The sequence below is a fragment of the Hemisphaericaspora subhashii genome, assembly GCF_019202705.1.
Source record: "Hemisphaericaspora subhashii strain CBS 10753 chromosome Unknown scaffold32, whole genome shotgun sequence".
NCBI classification, from domain to species: Eukaryota; Fungi; Ascomycota; class Pichiomycetes; order Serinales; family Debaryomycetaceae; genus Hemisphaericaspora; species Hemisphaericaspora subhashii.
In genome coordinates, this window is record NW_026057384.1 from 17,108 (window position 1) to 35,580 (window position 18,473).

Sequence of the window (18,473 nt, forward strand, 5' to 3'; positions counted from 1 at the left end):
AATTGTTGCACAGGCTGATTATGAAGATACCGCCTATAGTAAGGTTATTAAAGAAACGGACCAAGCGGTTCAAAAAAATGATGAATTATACCGTCCAGTTACAGAAAAGAGAAGTGCCAGGAATTTGGAGAAATAATAATACACTGTCTAGCATACAATGTAAAAGATCTTCACTTCTTCATCTTGTTTAACCTCCCTAATATCTGAAATACGCAGCTGTGTATTCACATCAAAAACCACTTCTACTTAAGAACAAACTACTAAATAATCTTGACTACTAATTCCTCCTCGATTGTAGCAATGGCTCATGCTCAGTTTGCGACGATGTTGACTTACCCTTAATACCCGTAAATACACTCACAGAAACTAAAACACCAGAAATTACAAACGCAAAAATCCATTGAGGTCCAAACAACTTCGTTGAAGACTGATCAATCCCCAAAGCTGCCATTAACAATGAAGTACCTGCCCCAGTTGTCCAATCTTTAAACTTCAAAACAAAGAATAATCCAAATGACAAAAATGCCCAAATGGAGATATTACCAAGTATCGTTGTCCATTGATTGTCTGGACAAGGACACAAAAGTGACCCATTCCACATAATGGCAAAGACGACCCATGATAAGGGACATGATAAGACAGTAACATGGAGTAAAAACATATCGGAGAAGAACTTATGGCCATATGTTTTCTGACGGGAGAACATTTCTAACAAATTAATCAAATTCAATAGGAGAATTAATTCTGCAAATATGAAATATTGATTGATAAATAACATAGTCCAGACATAGTGTAAGATATTAAATATTGGGAAATGCCACCCGGAATCATAAATCATAGATATACGTCTTTCATTGGCTATGAATGAAGCAATGGTTAATCCAATTTGTCTAACGTAGATAAGAAACCAATACAGAGTTAACACTAAAAAGTGTGGTGTGAATGGTGTATGTGTCGTATTGGGATTTTTGTAGTACATGATACTACCGCATAGCGATAATGATAAGGAAATCGTGCTTATGGCACGGTATAAATGCAAATTACCTTGTGGATATGACATCTTTCGTTGTATAATAAATACAATTTAGATATTCCAAAGTCAATTATTCGAGGAATTTATATACCTAGGCTCGTGACCTTAGAGGAGCTTAAAGGTGTGGACCAGGGAATGAGTTAAAATTCATTTTTAACTTTAATGTTTGCGAGGGGAACAGAAATTTGCGATTGATTGAACTGCTTAGTTTAAGAACTTGAACGAATTGAAGAGGAGCTATGCTGCAAATTTAATATCGGGGAATTGTAATTTTAGATTTGGTTGCAAAGATCCGACTCCTAAGAACCGAGCATCGAACAGTTTGAAAATTTTGGTGAGGATCAATATTTTAATATGTTCTTCCCCGTCAGTCTAGCAGCCAATGCACTTGGAAAATGGTTTATATGCTACAAGCGTTCTAAGAACCTCGACAATTGTCTTCGGTTGGTAAAACAACACTATAATTGATAGATTTATGAACGTCAAAAAACAAATATCCTTTGAAAGTCCAGAAACAATAGTTCCAAAGAATTGTCTTCAAATATACAACCAAAGAACTGATTGGCCGCTTATGCTCTTGACTCGGCAGTCAAATACCACTCCCAATTCAACAATTCTACTTAAACAATTTTCAACAGGTTTGTTCAAGCTCCTGGTAATAAGGGTTCCCTCTCAGCTGGTGATGGTTCACACAAACTAATGATAAATGCAAATACACTTAAACCGAATAGAACACCTGAAATGACAAATGCAAATATCCACTGAAGGGCAAATAACTTAGTTGCCAATTGTCCAAACCCTAAAGCAACCATCAAATAGGACATAGTTAACCCGATTGTCCAATCTCTAAACAAATAAAGGAATATCACCCCAGCAAACAAGAAGTCCCATATAAAAACATTAGCAAGGATCCTTGCCCATAATTTGTCTTCAACGTGACACATGACGGCGCCATTCCACATAATGGCATAAAAGACCCAAGATAAAGGAATTGAGACAACTGGGTGGATCAAAACCCAATTATAAAATGGTCTGAGGGCATAAGTCTTATAATTGAAATACATGGCTAATAAATTAAATAAATTCAATATGAGGAAGAATTCAGCAGTTATGAAATAATGGTTAGCAAATGATTCAGCCCAAAGATAATGTAAGATATTAAATAAGGAGAAATTCCAACCTAATTCGCAAATTATAGTTGCGCGCTCTTCATCCTGGATGAATGAAACAATAAGGAAGATTATCTGCTGCAAGTAGACGACAATCCAGTATATTGATAATAACAAGTAACTGGCAGTAAATGGGGTATTTGTTTCATTTGCATTATGAGCGTAGTAAATACTTCCATAAAATGACAATAATAAAGTAATTATGAATATTGCACGAAATGCATTTAATTGATCTTGTAAATATGACATTATTCTTATATATTGTATTAACCTATACCGTTGATAGTAGAATGACGCGACAAACCCTTGTTATGTTTATAATTTACTTTGACATTACTTTACCAATTTTTGGGGCCTCATCATGGAATTGAAATAAAGGTGGGGAAAAATATTTGATAAATTAAGGGGCAATTTGTTCAACCAACGTAAAATTTGTGAAATAACCACGAGTTGCTTAAATATTGATGCAGAGTTCTGTTAACGAGTATATCTTGGAAAACTGATCTTGGAATTGAATGCTTTTATATCTTCTGATTTCTGGAGCATTGCTGGCATTGTCAGGGAAGCAATCCGCTCTATTTTAGAATGAAAATTTATTTTTTAACAAGCACTGTAGCAAAATTTTGCAACCTTGCGCACAAGTTATTTACAAGTAATCGACAAGAATATGCAAACAAAAAGCAGGTCTTCAATCCTTGTATATGTATTGTTAGTTTCCCCAGTACTGTGGCTAGGATAAGACGATTATTTAGCAAGAGTCACCCTTCAAAGAATGACAGAATCCTTAAGATTAGCAACAGATCTTATATGTTGATCCTAGTAGAAACATGGGATGCTATATCCAATGTCCCAAACCTTATATTTGAAGGATTTACTACCTCCATTGTCTCCTCAGTCGTTAGGACAAAATGTCTGCTACCAAACCTTAACGTTTACCATGAAAATCAACACCAGCCGTCGGATAGAAGTGGTCTTTCAACTGTAATTGTCCGCTTTCCGACTATGTCACCAGTCAATTTGTCATTTTCATTCACTTGTCAGTTGGTTGGCAGGATATGTTTCCAACCCGGAATTAATTCAATCCGGAATTAATCCACCCAAACAACCAATCTCCGGATGACATAGAAATATTTTTCATGTTCGGATTTTCTTTTTTTTTTTTTTTTTTTTTTACATTATGGATTTTTGATTTATAATTTCCCCGTGACTGCCTATTTGGGTAATCTCCGAACCAGGCAGCTAGGAAATACGGCCGCAAAATTTGAACCGTTTCCAAGTACAAATATCTTTCAATTTGCAACCAAATATCACAATGTTTTTCTCATATCCCCAATACAATACAATAAAAATCAAATCAATTCAATTCAGACCAACAAAATCTTAAAAATGTCTTCCACTACAGTCTTTGTTTCCGGTGCCAATGGTTTCATTGCTCAACATGTTGTCAAACAATTACTCACCAAAGGGTATTCCGTAGTTGGTACTGTCAGATCCGCCACCAAAGGTGAATGGTTAAAACAATTAACCAACTCCAATAGATTTTCTTTTGAAGTTGTCTCCGATATCAGTGCTGAAGGAGCCTTCGATCAAGCATTAAAGAGACACCCAGAAGCTACCGTCTTTATACACATGGCTTCTCCTGTTTCCTTTTCTGTCAACGATATTGAGAATGAATTACTCCAACCTGCAATCAAGGGTACCAAGAATGCTCTTAAAGCAATCCATGAGCATGCTCCTCAGATCAAGCGAGTGGTTGTCACCTCATCGGCAGTAGCTGTCTTCCATTGGGGTAAGACCAATGATTATGAAAAGATTCATACTGAATCAGATTGGAATCCAATCAGTTATCAAGAAAGTTTGGAAAACTCCTACTTTGGTTATTTTGGTTCTAAGAAATTTGGCGAACTATCAGCTTGGGAATTTGTGGATGAGGTGAAACCTAATTTTGACATCTCATTTGTGAATCCTTCGTTTGTTTTTGGTCCGCAAGCTTTTGAAATTAAGGATAAATCTCAATTAAACTTGTCTGCCGAAGTCGTGAATTCTGTTGTGAAATTAGGTAGACAAGATAAGATCCCAGAGGTTGTTGGTACTTTTGTGGATGTGAGGGATGTTGCCAGAGCACATATCTTTGCATTTGAAAGCGATAAGGCGATTAATAAGAGATTCTTATTAGCGAGTGAGAAGTTCTCGAATGAGAAGATTGCTTATTTGATAAATGAGAAATTCCCCAATTCAAGGGTTCCAAAGGGAGATTTGGACAAACATGTTAGACAAATCAAGAAAGAATTCAATGTTGATACTTCTAAAACTAGAGAAATTCTTGGATTTGATTTCTTGGGAATTGAACAATCAGTTTTTGATACTACTGAGCAAATCTACGCTGCTAGCTAGTTGAATATTGTTATAGATATTTCAAATATGTACCATCATAGTTTACAATAAGTATAAAATTGAAATTATAGAAATCAATCTCTTAAAGTCGTCTATTTCAATCTTGTATCCTCTTTCTTTAGAAAGTAATCTGAGTTCTGACATAATTTCTGGGTTTGTTTCTTCTGGGATTGTGTCCTGCAGCGGATGCCTAGTCAATGTCAAATATAAGGAGTTCGGAGCAGATGCTAGTAAGAGAAAGTAGAATTGTCATTTATTAAAATCAATATATTAATCTGGTAATCAAGGGAACAGCAGACTACCAAACAGAGTAGCTATATAATAGTCATAAGAATTTAAATAAATCATCCAATCGTCGTCATCATTATCATTGCATCACATACTAGTTTTAAACAAAACCAACCATACCAAAGAACTCCATAAAGAAATGATTTCAATCATCCCAAAGGCACTAAACACCTCCGCCTCCCAACAATGGATCTCTTTCAGGCTCGGAGCGTTCACCCCAACGCCTAATCAACACGAATACACTCAAGCATAATAAAACTCCGAAGATAACAAAAGCAAATATCCATTGAAGGCCAAATAACTTTGTGTCTACTTGTCTTATCCCAACTGCCAACATAAAATAAGCAGTACTTCCAGCAGCTGAAAAATCTCTAAACCAATAAAGCACAGCTAATCCATATACGAAGAAGACCCAAATAAAAACATTGGCAAGGATTCTGGCCCATAATTTGTCTTCAAGATGAAACATAACATCCCCATTCCAGAATAAGGCATATATGACCCAAGATAATGGAATTGAAGCAATGGTGAAATGAAGAAAGTACCCGTCGGTCAAAGGAGCATGGGTGTAAGTCTTATGTCTGGAATACATTCTTATCAAATTAAATAAATTGAATACAAGGAATAATTCAGCAAGTATATAATACTGATTAATAAATGATTCAGCCCAAAGATAATGCAAAGTGTTAAAGACTGGGAAATGCCATCCTACTGCAATGATCGTTTCAAGACGAGTCTCATTGACAATGAATGTTGCAATGGTTAAGCCGAATTGTCTGATGTACATAAGAACCCAAAAAAGAACTAACAAAATGTAATAGGACGTGAATGGAGTTTCGGGTTCAAACCGGTTATGGGCATAATGGATACTCCCATAGAGAGATAAAGCTAACGTGATAACGCTGATTGCTCGATATGCGTTTAATAAATCTTGTGAATATGCCATCTTTCCTATATAATGTATAAAGTGTACTAGATGTTCTAAAGAACAAATAATTGAAGAGGGGGGGTTATTCCGTTTTTATACAAGTTTAGGGAGGGGCAGATCGTTTAAATATATTCGGGTGTAAATTTTGATGACCTAAAACTCAAAAATGGTCACTGTCTGCAACCGCCAAAATCACCGCGTTACAAGTAAACATTAACTTGTAGTAATTATATCCTTTTGTAATTGACATATTGAGACATGATCATGCTTAGATATACTACAACTGTATAGGGTGAGTGATGCGTTCAGGGACTGATTCATAACCATTAAATATATATTTTTTTTGTTTGGTTGCAGAAACAATTTTGCAACTTCATACAAAAACTTACTCACAGAGAAAATGAAAAGCTACAGATAATCAGCGCATTATCAAAGCCATTTAATGAGTTCCCCTCCTTATCTCATATGAATCCTCATAACAACATCTTCTTATATTCTTGACCGACTTGTAACACGTGTGTATAAAACTGATTCTGCATATGTTAACAAACCTAAATGTAAAAGGCTTTTCCTGTCTGAAACAAACAATCCTTTCGATTTCTCCACATTTCGTAGATAATGATGTAATCCAAGAAATAGGGTCCGGAGACACACTCTTGAACAGATTGGTTGTACACTGTTTTAGGATCTTACCTACTAAATAGGCTTCGATCATATTCTATAGATTCCACACATTAATCTACATCAAGATCTTTTACCTTGTAACTCAAATGTTCAATTGAAGATAGATTCCAGTAGTTGTGGCTGCAGATATATGGAAAAATTGGCTAATTGCCAGCATGTTCCTTCTGCAAAGTTGTAGTTCTTTCCTGCAAAAAAACTTGCATCCAAAAAAAGAGGTATTACCCGCCCTTTTGCCTTCGAAGCCAAATAAAAAGGGGCGAAAAAAATTGGTTGCCAAAGTTCTAATTTTACATTCTTTTCTTCTTCATTTAATTACACTTCATATTGAAAATGTATGTTAAATCCTTACAGTTTCCTTTAATCATTTAAAGATTGTCTTGAATGATGAAATCACTTCCTCGATTTGCAATGCTTGAAACCTAATATTCCATGTAAGATATAGAAAGAACCGCTACACTGACTTTAATACCCAATCTTTTTCCCAATTAAAAAGATGATAAGGAAACAATTTTGAGAGAAATTCTGAGGTACTAACTTTATTAAAGCTTTTGGTTTGTTTACTGTTCAAATTTTGGATCAAAATCTTTGTGATGTCTAACCGTGGTTCTGATCTCATTGGTGTGACCGAGCTGAACATGTGCTTAATGCAGTTGAGATTAAACCTCAATTAATCACACGTTTCGTTACCATTGAGTAGGGGCTGCATTTAGATGTCATGAGGTTTTTGATATAACTAAATTATTAAACCTTTTGCTGCTCAAATTTTTTTTGAATCAAAATCTGTGTGACGTGTAACCGTGGTTCTGATCTCGTTGACTGCCCAAGCGTAACGTGTGACTAATGTAGCTGAGATTAAAACCTCGATTAATCACATGTTTCGTTGCCATTGAATTAGAACTGCATTTAGATGTCATGAGGATTTTGATATAACAAAGCTTTTGAACAGGTTGACTCGTGAGCTGTTCTGAATCGAAGTATTTGTAGCGTCTACCTATAGCTCTGAGTTCCATGGTACATCGACGAGAGGAAGGCGCGGTGAAGTTAGTTGAGGGTAAAATCTCAACTAACTACGTCGTCCGTTATCCTGAAGTTGAGCGTCCACGATGATTTTGATTTGAGACCTGATTTCACAAACTAGATTAGTGTTCAAAATTTCTGAATAATATATCGTCCCTTAGCCTATAAAGATTATATATCGAGACTGCTTTGGATTTGGCAGGCTCACTAAGCATACGATGGAGAGACCTCCTATAATCTACGGATTTATTCAATCAGGTGGGGAGGTAATCGCCAGATATCATCTCAACCTAAATTTCTCTTTCTAAAGCATGGTCCCTTTTGTAGTTTTAGTGTAGAAATTTTCAAAAAGCACGCGATGTCGGCCATCGGTTGTTTCGAGAGCTCTGAAGACTACAAGCTATATCACCTCGATATCTTATACAGGTTTCAATAATGTAGTGATGTCCGAGAGCCGCCATTATATTCGGTTGCAGATTGTTGATATATCATCTCGTGAGTTAAATAATGGATTACATAATCAAATTGTGGCTGATTATGTAATCCTATCTAATAAAGTTTTTTTTTTGTTTGACTTCGCATGTCATCGCGATGAATTGAAATTTTTTTTTTTTCACTGGCAGTGGCAATGGTTGCATTATAAATGAATTACAAATCCAATTTTTTTTTTCAACTTTCTTTTTCTTACTTCTTTTCCTGGCAAAGTCTGCCCCTTTCATAAGGTATTATCTTTAACTTCTATATACATATAAACAAACACATACAATGGTTTTAGACACTGCTTCTGCTACTTCTTATTTAAAGAATTATTCTGAAAAAGATGGTTTATCAGTTCAAGAATTAATTGATTCTAATAAATTTGGTGGATTAACATATAATGATTTCTTAGTTTTACCAGGATTGATTTCATTCCCATCTTCTCAAGTTAGTTTAGATTCTAAATTGACCAAGAAGATCACTTTAAAATCTCCATTTGTTTCATCTCCTATGGATACTGTCACTGAAGAAAATATGGCTATTCATATGGCTTTATTAGGTGGTATTGGTATTATTCATCATAATTGCACTGCTGAAGAACAAGCTGATATGGTTAGAAAGGTTAAGAAGTATGAAAATGGTTTCATTAGTGATCCAGTTGTTATTTCTCCAGAAGTCACTGTTGGAGAAGTTAAAGAAATGAAGAGACAATTAGGATTCTCTTCTTATCCAGTTACTGGTATGTTATTTTTTTTTCTTAATTTAAATTGTTTTGTTGATATATGACTGTGTCCATATCCACTACACTTACCTGATGATTTCCTTTTTCATTAATAACTTTCGTTCTACCGAATATTACATCAAACGATGTTGAGGAGAAACTATATTCTGAATTGTATTTGATTATCAACAAACATAGTTTTTTCAAAGTGATGACTTTTTATACTAACTTATTTTTGTTTTAGAAAACGGTAAACTTGGTGGTAAATTAGTTGGTATTGTCACTTCCCGTGATGTCCAATTCCACGAAGACGATTCTGACAAGGTTTCTGCCGTCATGACCACTCAATTAGTCACTGGTCAAGAAGGTATTACTTTAGACCAAGGTAATGAAACCTTAAGAACCTCTAAAAAGGGTAAATTACCAATTATTGATGCTCAAGGTAATTTAGTTTCTTTGATTTCTAGAACTGATTTACAAAAGAATCAAACTTATCCATTAGCTTCTAAATCATTCCATTCTAAACAATTATTATGTGGTGCTGCGATTGGTACTATTGAAGCTGATAGAGAAAGATTAGATAAATTAGTTGAAGCTGGTTTAGATGTTGTTGTTTTAGATTCTTCTAATGGTTCATCTGTTTTCCAATTAGATATGATTAAATGGATTAAATCCAAATATCCAGAATTACAAGTTATTGCTGGTAATGTTGTTACTAGAGAACAAGCTGCTTTATTGATTGAAGCAGGTGCTGATGGGTTAAGAATTGGTATGGGTTCTGGATCTATTTGTATTACTCAAGAGGTTATGGCTTGTGGTAGACCACAAGGTACTGCTGTTTACAACGTTACTGAATTTGCCAACAAATTTGGTGTTCCATGTATTGCTGATGGTGGTATTGGTAACATCGGTCATATTACCAAAGCTTTGGCTTTAGGTGCTTCTTGTGTTATGATGGGTGGATTATTAGCCGGGACTTCTGAAACTCCAGGTGAATACTTTTATAGAGATGGTAAGAGATTAAAGACTTATAGAGGTATGGGATCTATTGATGCTATGCAACAAACCAAACAAAATGCTAATGCTTCTACTTCAAGATATTTCTCTGAAGCTGATAAAGTTTTAGTTGCACAAGGTGTTTCTGGTGCTGTTGTTGATAAAGGTTCTATTACCAAGTTTGTTCCATATTTGTTCAATGGTTTACAACATTCTTTACAAGATATTGGATTACAATCTGTTGAAGAATTAAGGGCTAAGGTTGATTCTGGTGATGTTAGATTTGAATTTAGAACTGCGTCTGCTCAATTTGAAGGTGGTGTTCATGGTTTACATTCATATGAAAAGAGATTACACAATTAAACGTGTTTTGTCTCTATTCATTAAGTATGTAAAAACTTGTCATTTAGTCTTTTAATTGTTATGTGTCAATGCATATAAAAAAAGTTAAATGATAATACTTAGTTTAGTATGTAAATCTCAGATGTGTATTTTTAGTTAATAAAAGGATTTGTTTTTCTTTAAAGTTCTGTAGTGTGAGTTTCAGTCTAGTAACATTACACGACATTACCAACAGAGTAGGGTAAGATCTACAAGTCAATTGATAAATAGAATAGAATAGAGTACGCAGCATGAGTTACAGTAGACATAATCAACCAACGAAATATGATCAAGAAGCATCAACTAATATTGATATGGATCTAAAGATTTCAAGAACATCAAAATATGAAAAGAATCAACTAGAAGTCAAACAATATTTATACGATATAATAACACCTACATATCCTGATCTCTTTACTAAGAAGTTCAGTATAGATAATGTCAATGGATTATCTACAATTGATTTAATGGAAATGTTAAAAGATGGTGAAGTCTTATGTAAATTAGGTTCATTAATTCCCATCCCCAATAATCCAACATCAAAATTTAAGAATTCTCGAATGGCATTTATACAAATGGAAAATATTTCATTCTTTTTAAAATTATGTGAATTAGTTGGAGTATCACATGATGAAATATTCCAAACGGTTGATCTTTATGAACTGAAAGATCCTTATCAAGTTATAATTACATTAATGTCATTATCGAGAATTGTTAATTCAATTGATTCAAATGTGTTCAAATATGTTATTGGACCAAAACCTCCTAAAGTTAAACCTAATGTTCCTACAAAACCACTTAGTTTAAAGACGCAATAAGTGTATTATATGTAATTGTATATATTTTATAGACAGCCATCTTCCAATGAGATGATTGGTTTCCTTGATTACTCCCATTTCTGATTATGTAATCACTCTTTGGGTTATATGCAGTACATTTGTCAGTTGTTTCTTTTAGTTGCCTTAACAGGGTGAAGAGATGAGCCTGCAAAAAAAATTTATTTCTGATTTACTAACTGCAAATCAATTTTACATTTCCCTTTCTTTAAGTTCATAAAATCAAGTTTAATATCTATCTAGATTTCATAATAGACTTCAAATAGTGTATCCTTTCATTTCACATATTAATATATTTTTACTATTCCTATAATATCATGTCTGACGAAGTTATTTGGCAAGTTATAAATCAACAATTCTGTGCTTTTAAAATAAAAACCGACAAGAATCAAAATTTCTGTAGGAATGAATATAATGTCAGTGGGTTTTGTTCAAGACAATCCTGTCCATTAGCAAATGCTCGATATGCTACTGTTAAAAACGTAGGTGGTAAATTATATCTTTATATGAAAACTGCTGAAAGATCTCATATGCCAAATAGATGGTGGGAAAGAATTAAATTATCCAAAAATTACAACAAGGCATTATCACAAATTNGGTGGTAAATTATATCTTTATATGAAAACTGCTGAAAGATCTCATATGCCAAATAGATGGTGGGAAAGAATTAAATTATCCAAAAATTACAACAAGGCATTATCACAAATTGATGGACATTTACAATATTGGCAAAAGTTCTTAATACATAAATGTAAACAAAGATTAACTAGATTAACTCAAGTTGCAATCACTGAAAGAAGATTGGCATTACAAGATGAAGAAAGACATTATGTTGGTGTTAAACATAAAGTTAAGAGAAAAGAAGAAAATAGAGAAAGAAAAGCATTGGCTGCTGCCAAGATTGAAAAAGCTATTGAGAAGGAATTATTGGATAGATTAAAGAGTGGTGCATATGGTGATAAACCTTTGAATGTTGATGAAAATATTTGGAAGAAAATTATGGGTAAGATGGATAATGAAGAAGAGGAAGAAGATGAATTTGAAGATGAAGATGAATTCGAATTAGAAAGCGGTGAAGAAGATGAAAGTGATGTTGGTGAAGTTGAATATGTTGAGGATGATGGTGAAGATGAATTTGTCGATATGGAAGATTTAGAAAGATGGTTGGATGATTCTTCCGATGATGATGAAGAAGAATCTGAAGATGATGAAGAATCTGATGAAGAAGAAGGAGATGGTTCTAAGAAACGTAAGGCAACTTCTGCTGATGACAAGAAGAAGAAAAGAAGAAGACCAAGAGTGGAAATTGAATATGAAGAAGAGCCTTTACAAACTAATATTGCCACTGTTTAAGGACGGTTATGGGTTATAGATATTTTTGTTCTTGATGTGTATATTAGTAGTTAAAAAAGAAAAACAATGTATGATCATACAGGTTAGATTCTAGATTGATTTTTTGATGTTCTCCGAATGGCACAGCCATGCCAAAAAAATGAAAACAATGGATTTACCTACTACAAAGGTGAATCTCATTTCTCTAAGGGTTACTTCGCCTGGGGTAAGGATAATAGTCATCACCATTGATATTGAGATGATGCTTCGACATAGCCACAAGGTGGGAAGTGCACGAATCTAAATGGGGAATATTTTGCGGCTGCCAGGTCCAAGATGTCTAGAATTACTTTTACCAAATCCCAGAAGCTACTTTCTAATACATCATTTCTTATAGCAAGTGTTACTGGTAGCATGCCTCGTATTTAAGTTTAGAATTAAAGGCTTTTGTATACGCTATACGTCAGCAGTAGATGGATCATAAATCGGACCGCTAAGTATAAATAAACAGTCATATTCCTCGGTTCAATATCTCTAGCAATCAATAAAAACAGGCTTCATTGGTATCATATCTCGTCTATGACATTTCACAAGATAATAAGAACGCCGTGTGGAGGTATTGGCTTTCTTTGGTTGAAATACGTAATTAAATGTCCATAATTATTTTTGGAGGCTATACTACCCAAAATTTGCGCTTACGTAATCGGATTTTTTATTTTTAGGTAAATTCCTGCTCGTAAAAAAAAGCTTATTCTCCTTTTCAGATGATGTAATTACAATTCACAACGGTTTCAGAAAACTTCTTTTATCGGCAGTAGATGCAGAATCTTGCCCTGCTTTGATTAACCTGTTAGGATTAAGATCTAATGCTGCCAAGGGTATTGATCAGATCGTATATTCCTTCTAAGATGCTGTATTTCCCAAATATACTGTACGTTGTGTTTTGGAAAAAAAAGGCGTTGTTCCGCTTGTATCAATGTTCGGAAAATCTGTTAATTACCGATTAATCCCGGATCCAACTAATATTTTTTGACGGGGTTAAATTATTTTTTTAACTCTCACCCTAAACTTTCGGAAGTAAAATATTTATACCTGCTTTTTTATTTAATTTGAAAGTGGTGATTTCATAGCACCCTCACCTCCCCCCTTGTAGATTCCCATTGGCTATTAATAGCCACAGCTGGTTTATAGATCGGGTATCCTCCGGAGTTCTAGCCTTATGTCCATTGTAAGTTTAATTCCGATCTTTGCATTGCCTTGTTTTGTGGATGCAAAATTAGTTTTATTTTTTAAAATGAAGAAGAAGAAGAAGAGATGAAGAAGCAGAAGCTCATTGTTTAATAAGCCACCGATCAAAGTCTCGTACTAATATATAAAGAGTAAAAATTTTCCTCTTTCTCTGTCTCATTTTGTTGTCTTCATTTAATAACAACAAACACAAATCATGTCTTCTGTTCCCACTTGGGCACCAAGTTCTACTCCCAGTATTACAACTTTGTCAAGCATCGCAACCACCCATGCCTCAGCGTTAGAATCAACTTTATCAGCCGCAGTCTCCACCTTGGTTTCCAAAGGATCCACTATAGCCAAGAAAGATTTCTTAACTGCCTCTATCAACATTCGTGCCGCTGAAGCATCATTAACAATCATCCTGGCTGAAGAGGTATTAGCAACCGCAACTGCTCCCGAGGTGCAATCTCAAGCTACTCAAGCTATTTGGGAAGCTACTCAAAACTTACAAGCTTTGGAATGGTCATTGAATGTATACAATATTGAGAGTCTAAGTCGTCCTGCTAATATTATCTTTTTGGTTATATTTGCGATTACATTTTTGTATACTGCTTTAATGTTGATTAAATCGAGATATCATTGGTATAATGTTGCATTTACTTGTGGATTAGCATTAGAATTTATTGGGTTTTTGGGTAGAGTGTTGTCATTTGGTGATATGACTAATGATAATTTCTTCTTGTTACAATTAGTTCCATTAACTTTGGCACCCGCTTTCTTAATGGGAGGGATTTATTTCTTATTTGGACAACTTATTGTAATTCATGGAAGACAATTTAGTTGGTTAAAGCCATTACATTATTCCTATATTTTCATTTCTTGTGATATTTTGTCATTGGTTATTCAAGCTGGAGGTGGTGCACAAGCAAGTATTGCTTCTCAGAATTATGAAGATGCTACTCCGGGTACAAATGTAATGATTGCTGGTATTGCTTTTCAAGTTTTTGCAATGTCGATCTTTATCATTTCTTGGTTTATATTTTGGTGGAAAGTATCCTTTAAGAAACCAGATGCGATTCCTACTGATTATGATCAATCATTAGAAAAGATGCAAGGATATTCAAAAAGTTACGACAAGAAATCAATTTCAAATTTCTTCTTTTTAATGCTTAACACCAAACCAGCAGATGAATTCAAAAAAGCAGTACTAGAATATCGTTATAATCCAAAATATGCTTCAATTAGAAGTCGACCATTGTTTAACTATTATGGATTAGCAATCTCGGTATCAGTACTTACAATCTATATCAGATGTATATATAGAGTTGTTGAATTAGCTCAAGGATTCCGTGGGTATTTATTTACTCATGAAGTCTTTTTAATGACATTGGATGCAACTATGATTGCTATTGCTGCTATTATTTTTGTCCCATTCCATCCCCAGATTGTTTTAGGTTCAAGTAATGTGATCAAGATGAGGTCAATTAAGAATAATGATGATGAGGTGAATAGTAGTTTCGGTGATAAGGAAACGGTTGAAGTTATGGATCGTGTTCCATCTGTGGGAAGTGAATCTGTCTGAGATGGATTCTTTTGTTTGTAATTGTTGGAAATGGTTTTGTATGTTTTGTATTATTTTTGTTTTGGTAGGAATAAAATTATAGTTCTATCGTTTAATGTTTTTTAGATTTTTTTGCAACCAATGAAAACTGTAAATTTAGATTTCCTGTAAAAGACTGAACTAAAAGAATAAATATGGTAACATCTTATAAGGGCGTATGACAAAAGGCCCCATTCTAATTGGTTTAGGCTAATTGATCCCTGTTGGAGTACACAGACAGCAGCAGCAAGATTTACTTCCCAGAATGTACAAAGCAACTTAATCCTCGAGCTTCCAGAAGCTAATCATGAAGTCCTAAAAGATACCTCTGCAGACATTTTCCACAGTCACTCTAGAACAATAGAAGAGGAAAAGAGAATCGGTTTGGAACCTAATGGATGGTCGACAAAGCCTGGGATGGAGCCTCCACAATGGAGCCGTTTCTTCAAACAACTTTATAAAGCAAAAAACAATTTCCTAGAAGGAGTGGATAAGTTCCACAGACTAAACCTGGGACGCTGGACACTACTACAGAGGTAGATTTGCTAATTGTGTGGGTGCAAGATTCATGGAGAAGGCACATGTCTACACAACGTGCATGAAAATTAAGATCTCATGGCGACATCTTAAACCAAAAGGAGATCCATTGAAAATGAAAGCTTCCATAGGCAATCCATCACTTAATACCAGTCAAATAACCGAATTAGACAGGTGCCTTGTGGCAATAGGTTTTTTCAGATCTCTACGAAGGTTCCATCCGGGAGTATAGTTATATGGGGCATATTTGAAGAAATGGATACAAACTTTTAAGCCTTAGTATAAAATTAACTTCTAAATAGACTGACTGTTTACACGTGAGGTTTTTATCGAATAAGGTCCGTCAAACTAATGAAATATTTGTTGCTATTTTTTATTTTTCCTGTATTTTGTTTATATAATTGAAACTAATAAATGGTCTATATTGTGGAAAAAAAAGACGGTTTAAGAACCTTCATTTATCCCTAGCAGATTTAGAATCTTGCCTTGCTTTCGTTAACCCATTAGGATTAAGATCGTTGTGCTGCCACGAGTATTAATCAGATTGTATACTTCTCTCTGAGTGGGTTCGTTTCCTGAGGCGTTGTTCCGCATGTATCAATGTTCGGAAAATCCTTAATCCCGTTTCCAACTGAATTTTTTTTTTTGACGGGGTTATATCAGTTTTTAGAATCTCACCCGAAACTTTCGATATAAAATATCTATTTCTCTAATTTCGATCCCCTTTGTTCTTTTAAGTTTGAAAGTGTTGATTTCGTAGTAGTCTCCGCCCCTTTTTTCCCTTTTCCATTTGTAGATTCCCATTGGTTATTAATAGCAACGGTTGGTATATAGAGCGAATATCCCCTTGGAGATATTGTCTTATGTTCATTGTAAGTTTAATTTGAATATTTTGCATTACCCTATTTTGTGGATGCAAAAACTAGTTTTATTTTTTATTTGTTAAGATGAAGAAGTAGAAGAAGAAGAAAAAGCAGAAGCATTAATAAGCCATTGTATCAATATCTCGATGAATAAATATATAAAGAGTAAAAAATTTCCTCTTTGTATTTCTCACTCTTGAAATCATTTAGTTGTTTCCTTTTAATAGTAACACACAAACCATATGTCTTCTTCTCCCACTACCTGGGCACCTTCGTTTACTCCGAGTATTACTACCTTATCAAGTATCGCAACCACCCATGCCTCAGGATTAGAATCAACTTTGTCTGCAGCAGTCTCAACTTTGATCTCAAAAGGATCTACCATAGCCAGGAAAGAGTACTTAACTGCCGTCATCAACATCCGTGCTGCGGAAGCTTCATTAACTATCATTCTGGCGGAAGAAGTATTGGCAACTGCCACTGCTCCCGAGGTGCAATCTCAAGCTACTCAAGCAATTTGGGAAGCTACTCAAAACTTGCAAGCTTTGGAATGGTCATTGAATGTATATCATATTGAGAGTTTAAGTCGTCCAGCTAATATTATATTTTTGGTTATATTTGCAATTACATTTTTGTATACTGCTTTAATGTTGATTAAATCGAGATATCATTGGTATAATGTTGCATTTACTTGTGGATTAGGATTAGAATTTATTGGGTTTTTGGGTAGAGTGTTGTCGTTTGGTGATATGAATAATGATAATTTCTTCTTGTTGCAATTAATTTCATTAACATTAGCACCTGCTTTCTTAATGGGTGGGATTTATTTCTTATTTGGACAACTTATTGTAATTCATGGAAGACAATTTAGTTGGTTAAAACCATTACGTTATTCCTATATCTTCATTGCTTGTGATGTTTTGTCATTGGTTATTCAAGCTGGAGGTGGTGCACAAGCAAGTATTGCTTCTCAGAATTATGAAGATGCTACTCCAGGTACAAATACCATGATTGCTGGTATTGCTTTTCAAGTGTTTGCAATGTCGATATTTATCTTTTCTTGGAGTTTATTCTGGTGGCAAGTATTCTTTAAGAAACCAGATGCAACTCCAACTAATTTTGAAGACTCATTAGAAAAGATGCAAGGACATTCAAAAAGTTATGAAAAGAGATCAATTTCCAATTTCTTCTTTTTGATGCTTAACATCAAATCAGCAGATGAATTCAAGAAAGCAGAATTAGAATATCGTTATAATCCAAAATATGCATCGATTAGAAGTCGACCATTATTCAACTATTACGGATTGGCTATCTCAATCTCAGTACTCACAATCTATATCAGATGTGTATATAGAGTTGTTGAATTATCCCAAGGATTCCGTGGGTATTTATTTACTCATGAAGTCTTTTTAATGACATTAGATGCTACTATGGTTGCTATTGCTGCAATTATCTTTGTTCCATTCCATCCACAAAATGTTTTAGGTTCAAGTAATGTGATTAAGATGAGATCAATTAAGAATAATCATGATGAAGTGAATAGTATTGGTGAGAAGGAAACGGTTGAAGTTGTAGAACGTGTTCCATCTGTAGGAAGTGAATCTGTTTGAGATGGATTCGTTTGGTTTGTGTGTTTGTTAAAGGGGTTAGTTTTAAGCCTTGTGTTATTTTTTATCAAGTAGAAATATTAAGTTTTATAGTTTTAAATATTTTTTAGATTTGTTTTTTTGCAACCAATGAAAACTGTAAATTTAGATTTCCAGTAAAAAAATAACGAAATAATGAACAATTAAAAGAATAAATATAGCAACATCCTATAAGGGCATATATCGAACGCCCCTATTCTAATTTCAATCTCAAGCAGAAGCTCGACAATCACGCAGTGATTAGAATCCTCAAGGTTGAATTGTACTTCTCCTATATTTAAAACAAGAATTGTTACGGTAATATCGCCATTCCTGGTACTCCTTCCTTATTTGCTATTCCT

At 34.3% G+C, this 18,473-nt stretch overlaps 10 protein-coding genes across 10 annotated transcripts; 7 read left to right on the forward strand and 3 right to left on the reverse strand. All coding sequences in view use genetic code 12, as the record gives it.

Annotated features, from left to right (window-relative positions):
• Positions 1-277: 277 nt before the first annotated feature.
• J8A68_005121 (DUF1774 domain-containing protein) lies at positions 278-1,060 on the reverse strand (the record flags this gene model as incomplete). The annotated part of the gene is made up of 1 exon (XM_049409153.1): positions 278-1,060. The coding sequence occupies one exon, from the start codon at positions 1,058-1,060 to the stop codon at positions 278-280; it is 783 nt and encodes a 260-aa protein (XP_049261563.1).
• Positions 1,061-1,677: 617 nt separating this feature from the next.
• J8A68_005122 (DUF1774 domain-containing protein) lies at positions 1,678-2,451 on the reverse strand (the record flags this gene model as incomplete). The annotated part of the gene is made up of 1 exon (XM_049409155.1): positions 1,678-2,451. One exon carries the CDS (start codon positions 2,449-2,451, stop codon positions 1,678-1,680), a length of 774 nt encoding a protein of 257 aa, XP_049261564.1.
• A 1,137-nt stretch (positions 2,452-3,588) lies between these two features.
• On the forward strand, positions 3,589-4,596 carry J8A68_005123 (uncharacterized protein; the record flags this gene model as incomplete). Its single annotated transcript, XM_049409156.1, has 1 exon — positions 3,589-4,596. One exon carries the CDS (start codon positions 3,589-3,591, stop codon positions 4,594-4,596), a length of 1,008 nt encoding a protein of 335 aa, XP_049261565.1.
• Positions 4,597-5,047: 451 nt separating this feature from the next.
• On the reverse strand, positions 5,048-5,830 carry J8A68_005124 (DUF1774 domain-containing protein; the record flags this gene model as incomplete). The annotated part of the gene is made up of 1 exon (XM_049409157.1): positions 5,048-5,830. One exon carries the CDS (start codon positions 5,828-5,830, stop codon positions 5,048-5,050), a length of 783 nt encoding a protein of 260 aa, XP_049261566.1.
• Positions 5,831-8,278: 2,448 nt separating this feature from the next.
• On the forward strand, positions 8,279-10,070 carry IMH3 (IMP dehydrogenase; the record flags this gene model as incomplete). The annotated part of the gene is made up of 2 exons (XM_049409158.1): positions 8,279-8,729; positions 8,956-10,070. 2 exons carry the CDS (start codon positions 8,279-8,281, stop codon positions 10,068-10,070), a joined length of 1,566 nt encoding a protein of 521 aa, XP_049261567.1.
• A 269-nt stretch (positions 10,071-10,339) lies between these two features.
• Positions 10,340-10,906, forward strand: SCP1 (Scp1p; the record flags this gene model as incomplete). Its single annotated transcript, XM_049409159.1, has 1 exon — positions 10,340-10,906. One exon carries the CDS (start codon positions 10,340-10,342, stop codon positions 10,904-10,906), a length of 567 nt encoding a protein of 188 aa, XP_049261568.1.
• Positions 10,907-11,241: 335 nt separating this feature from the next.
• On the forward strand, positions 11,242-11,529 carry J8A68_005127 (mak16; the record flags this gene model as incomplete). The annotated part of the gene is made up of 1 exon (XM_049409160.1): positions 11,242-11,529. The coding sequence occupies one exon, from the start codon at positions 11,242-11,244 to the stop codon at positions 11,527-11,529; it is 288 nt and encodes a 95-aa protein (XP_049261569.1).
• A 37-nt stretch (positions 11,530-11,566) lies between these two features.
• Positions 11,567-12,277, forward strand: J8A68_005128 (uncharacterized protein; the record flags this gene model as incomplete). The annotated part of the gene is made up of 1 exon (XM_049409161.1): positions 11,567-12,277. One exon carries the CDS (start codon positions 11,567-11,569, stop codon positions 12,275-12,277), a length of 711 nt encoding a protein of 236 aa, XP_049261570.1.
• A 1,423-nt stretch (positions 12,278-13,700) lies between these two features.
• On the forward strand, positions 13,701-15,068 carry J8A68_005129 (RTA1 domain-containing protein; the record flags this gene model as incomplete). The annotated part of the gene is made up of 1 exon (XM_049409162.1): positions 13,701-15,068. One exon carries the CDS (start codon positions 13,701-13,703, stop codon positions 15,066-15,068), a length of 1,368 nt encoding a protein of 455 aa, XP_049261571.1.
• Positions 15,069-16,728: 1,660 nt separating this feature from the next.
• J8A68_005130 (RTA1 domain-containing protein) lies at positions 16,729-18,096 on the forward strand (the record flags this gene model as incomplete). Its single annotated transcript, XM_049409163.1, has 1 exon — positions 16,729-18,096. The coding sequence occupies one exon, from the start codon at positions 16,729-16,731 to the stop codon at positions 18,094-18,096; it is 1,368 nt and encodes a 455-aa protein (XP_049261572.1).
• Positions 18,097-18,473: the final 377 nt, after the last annotated feature.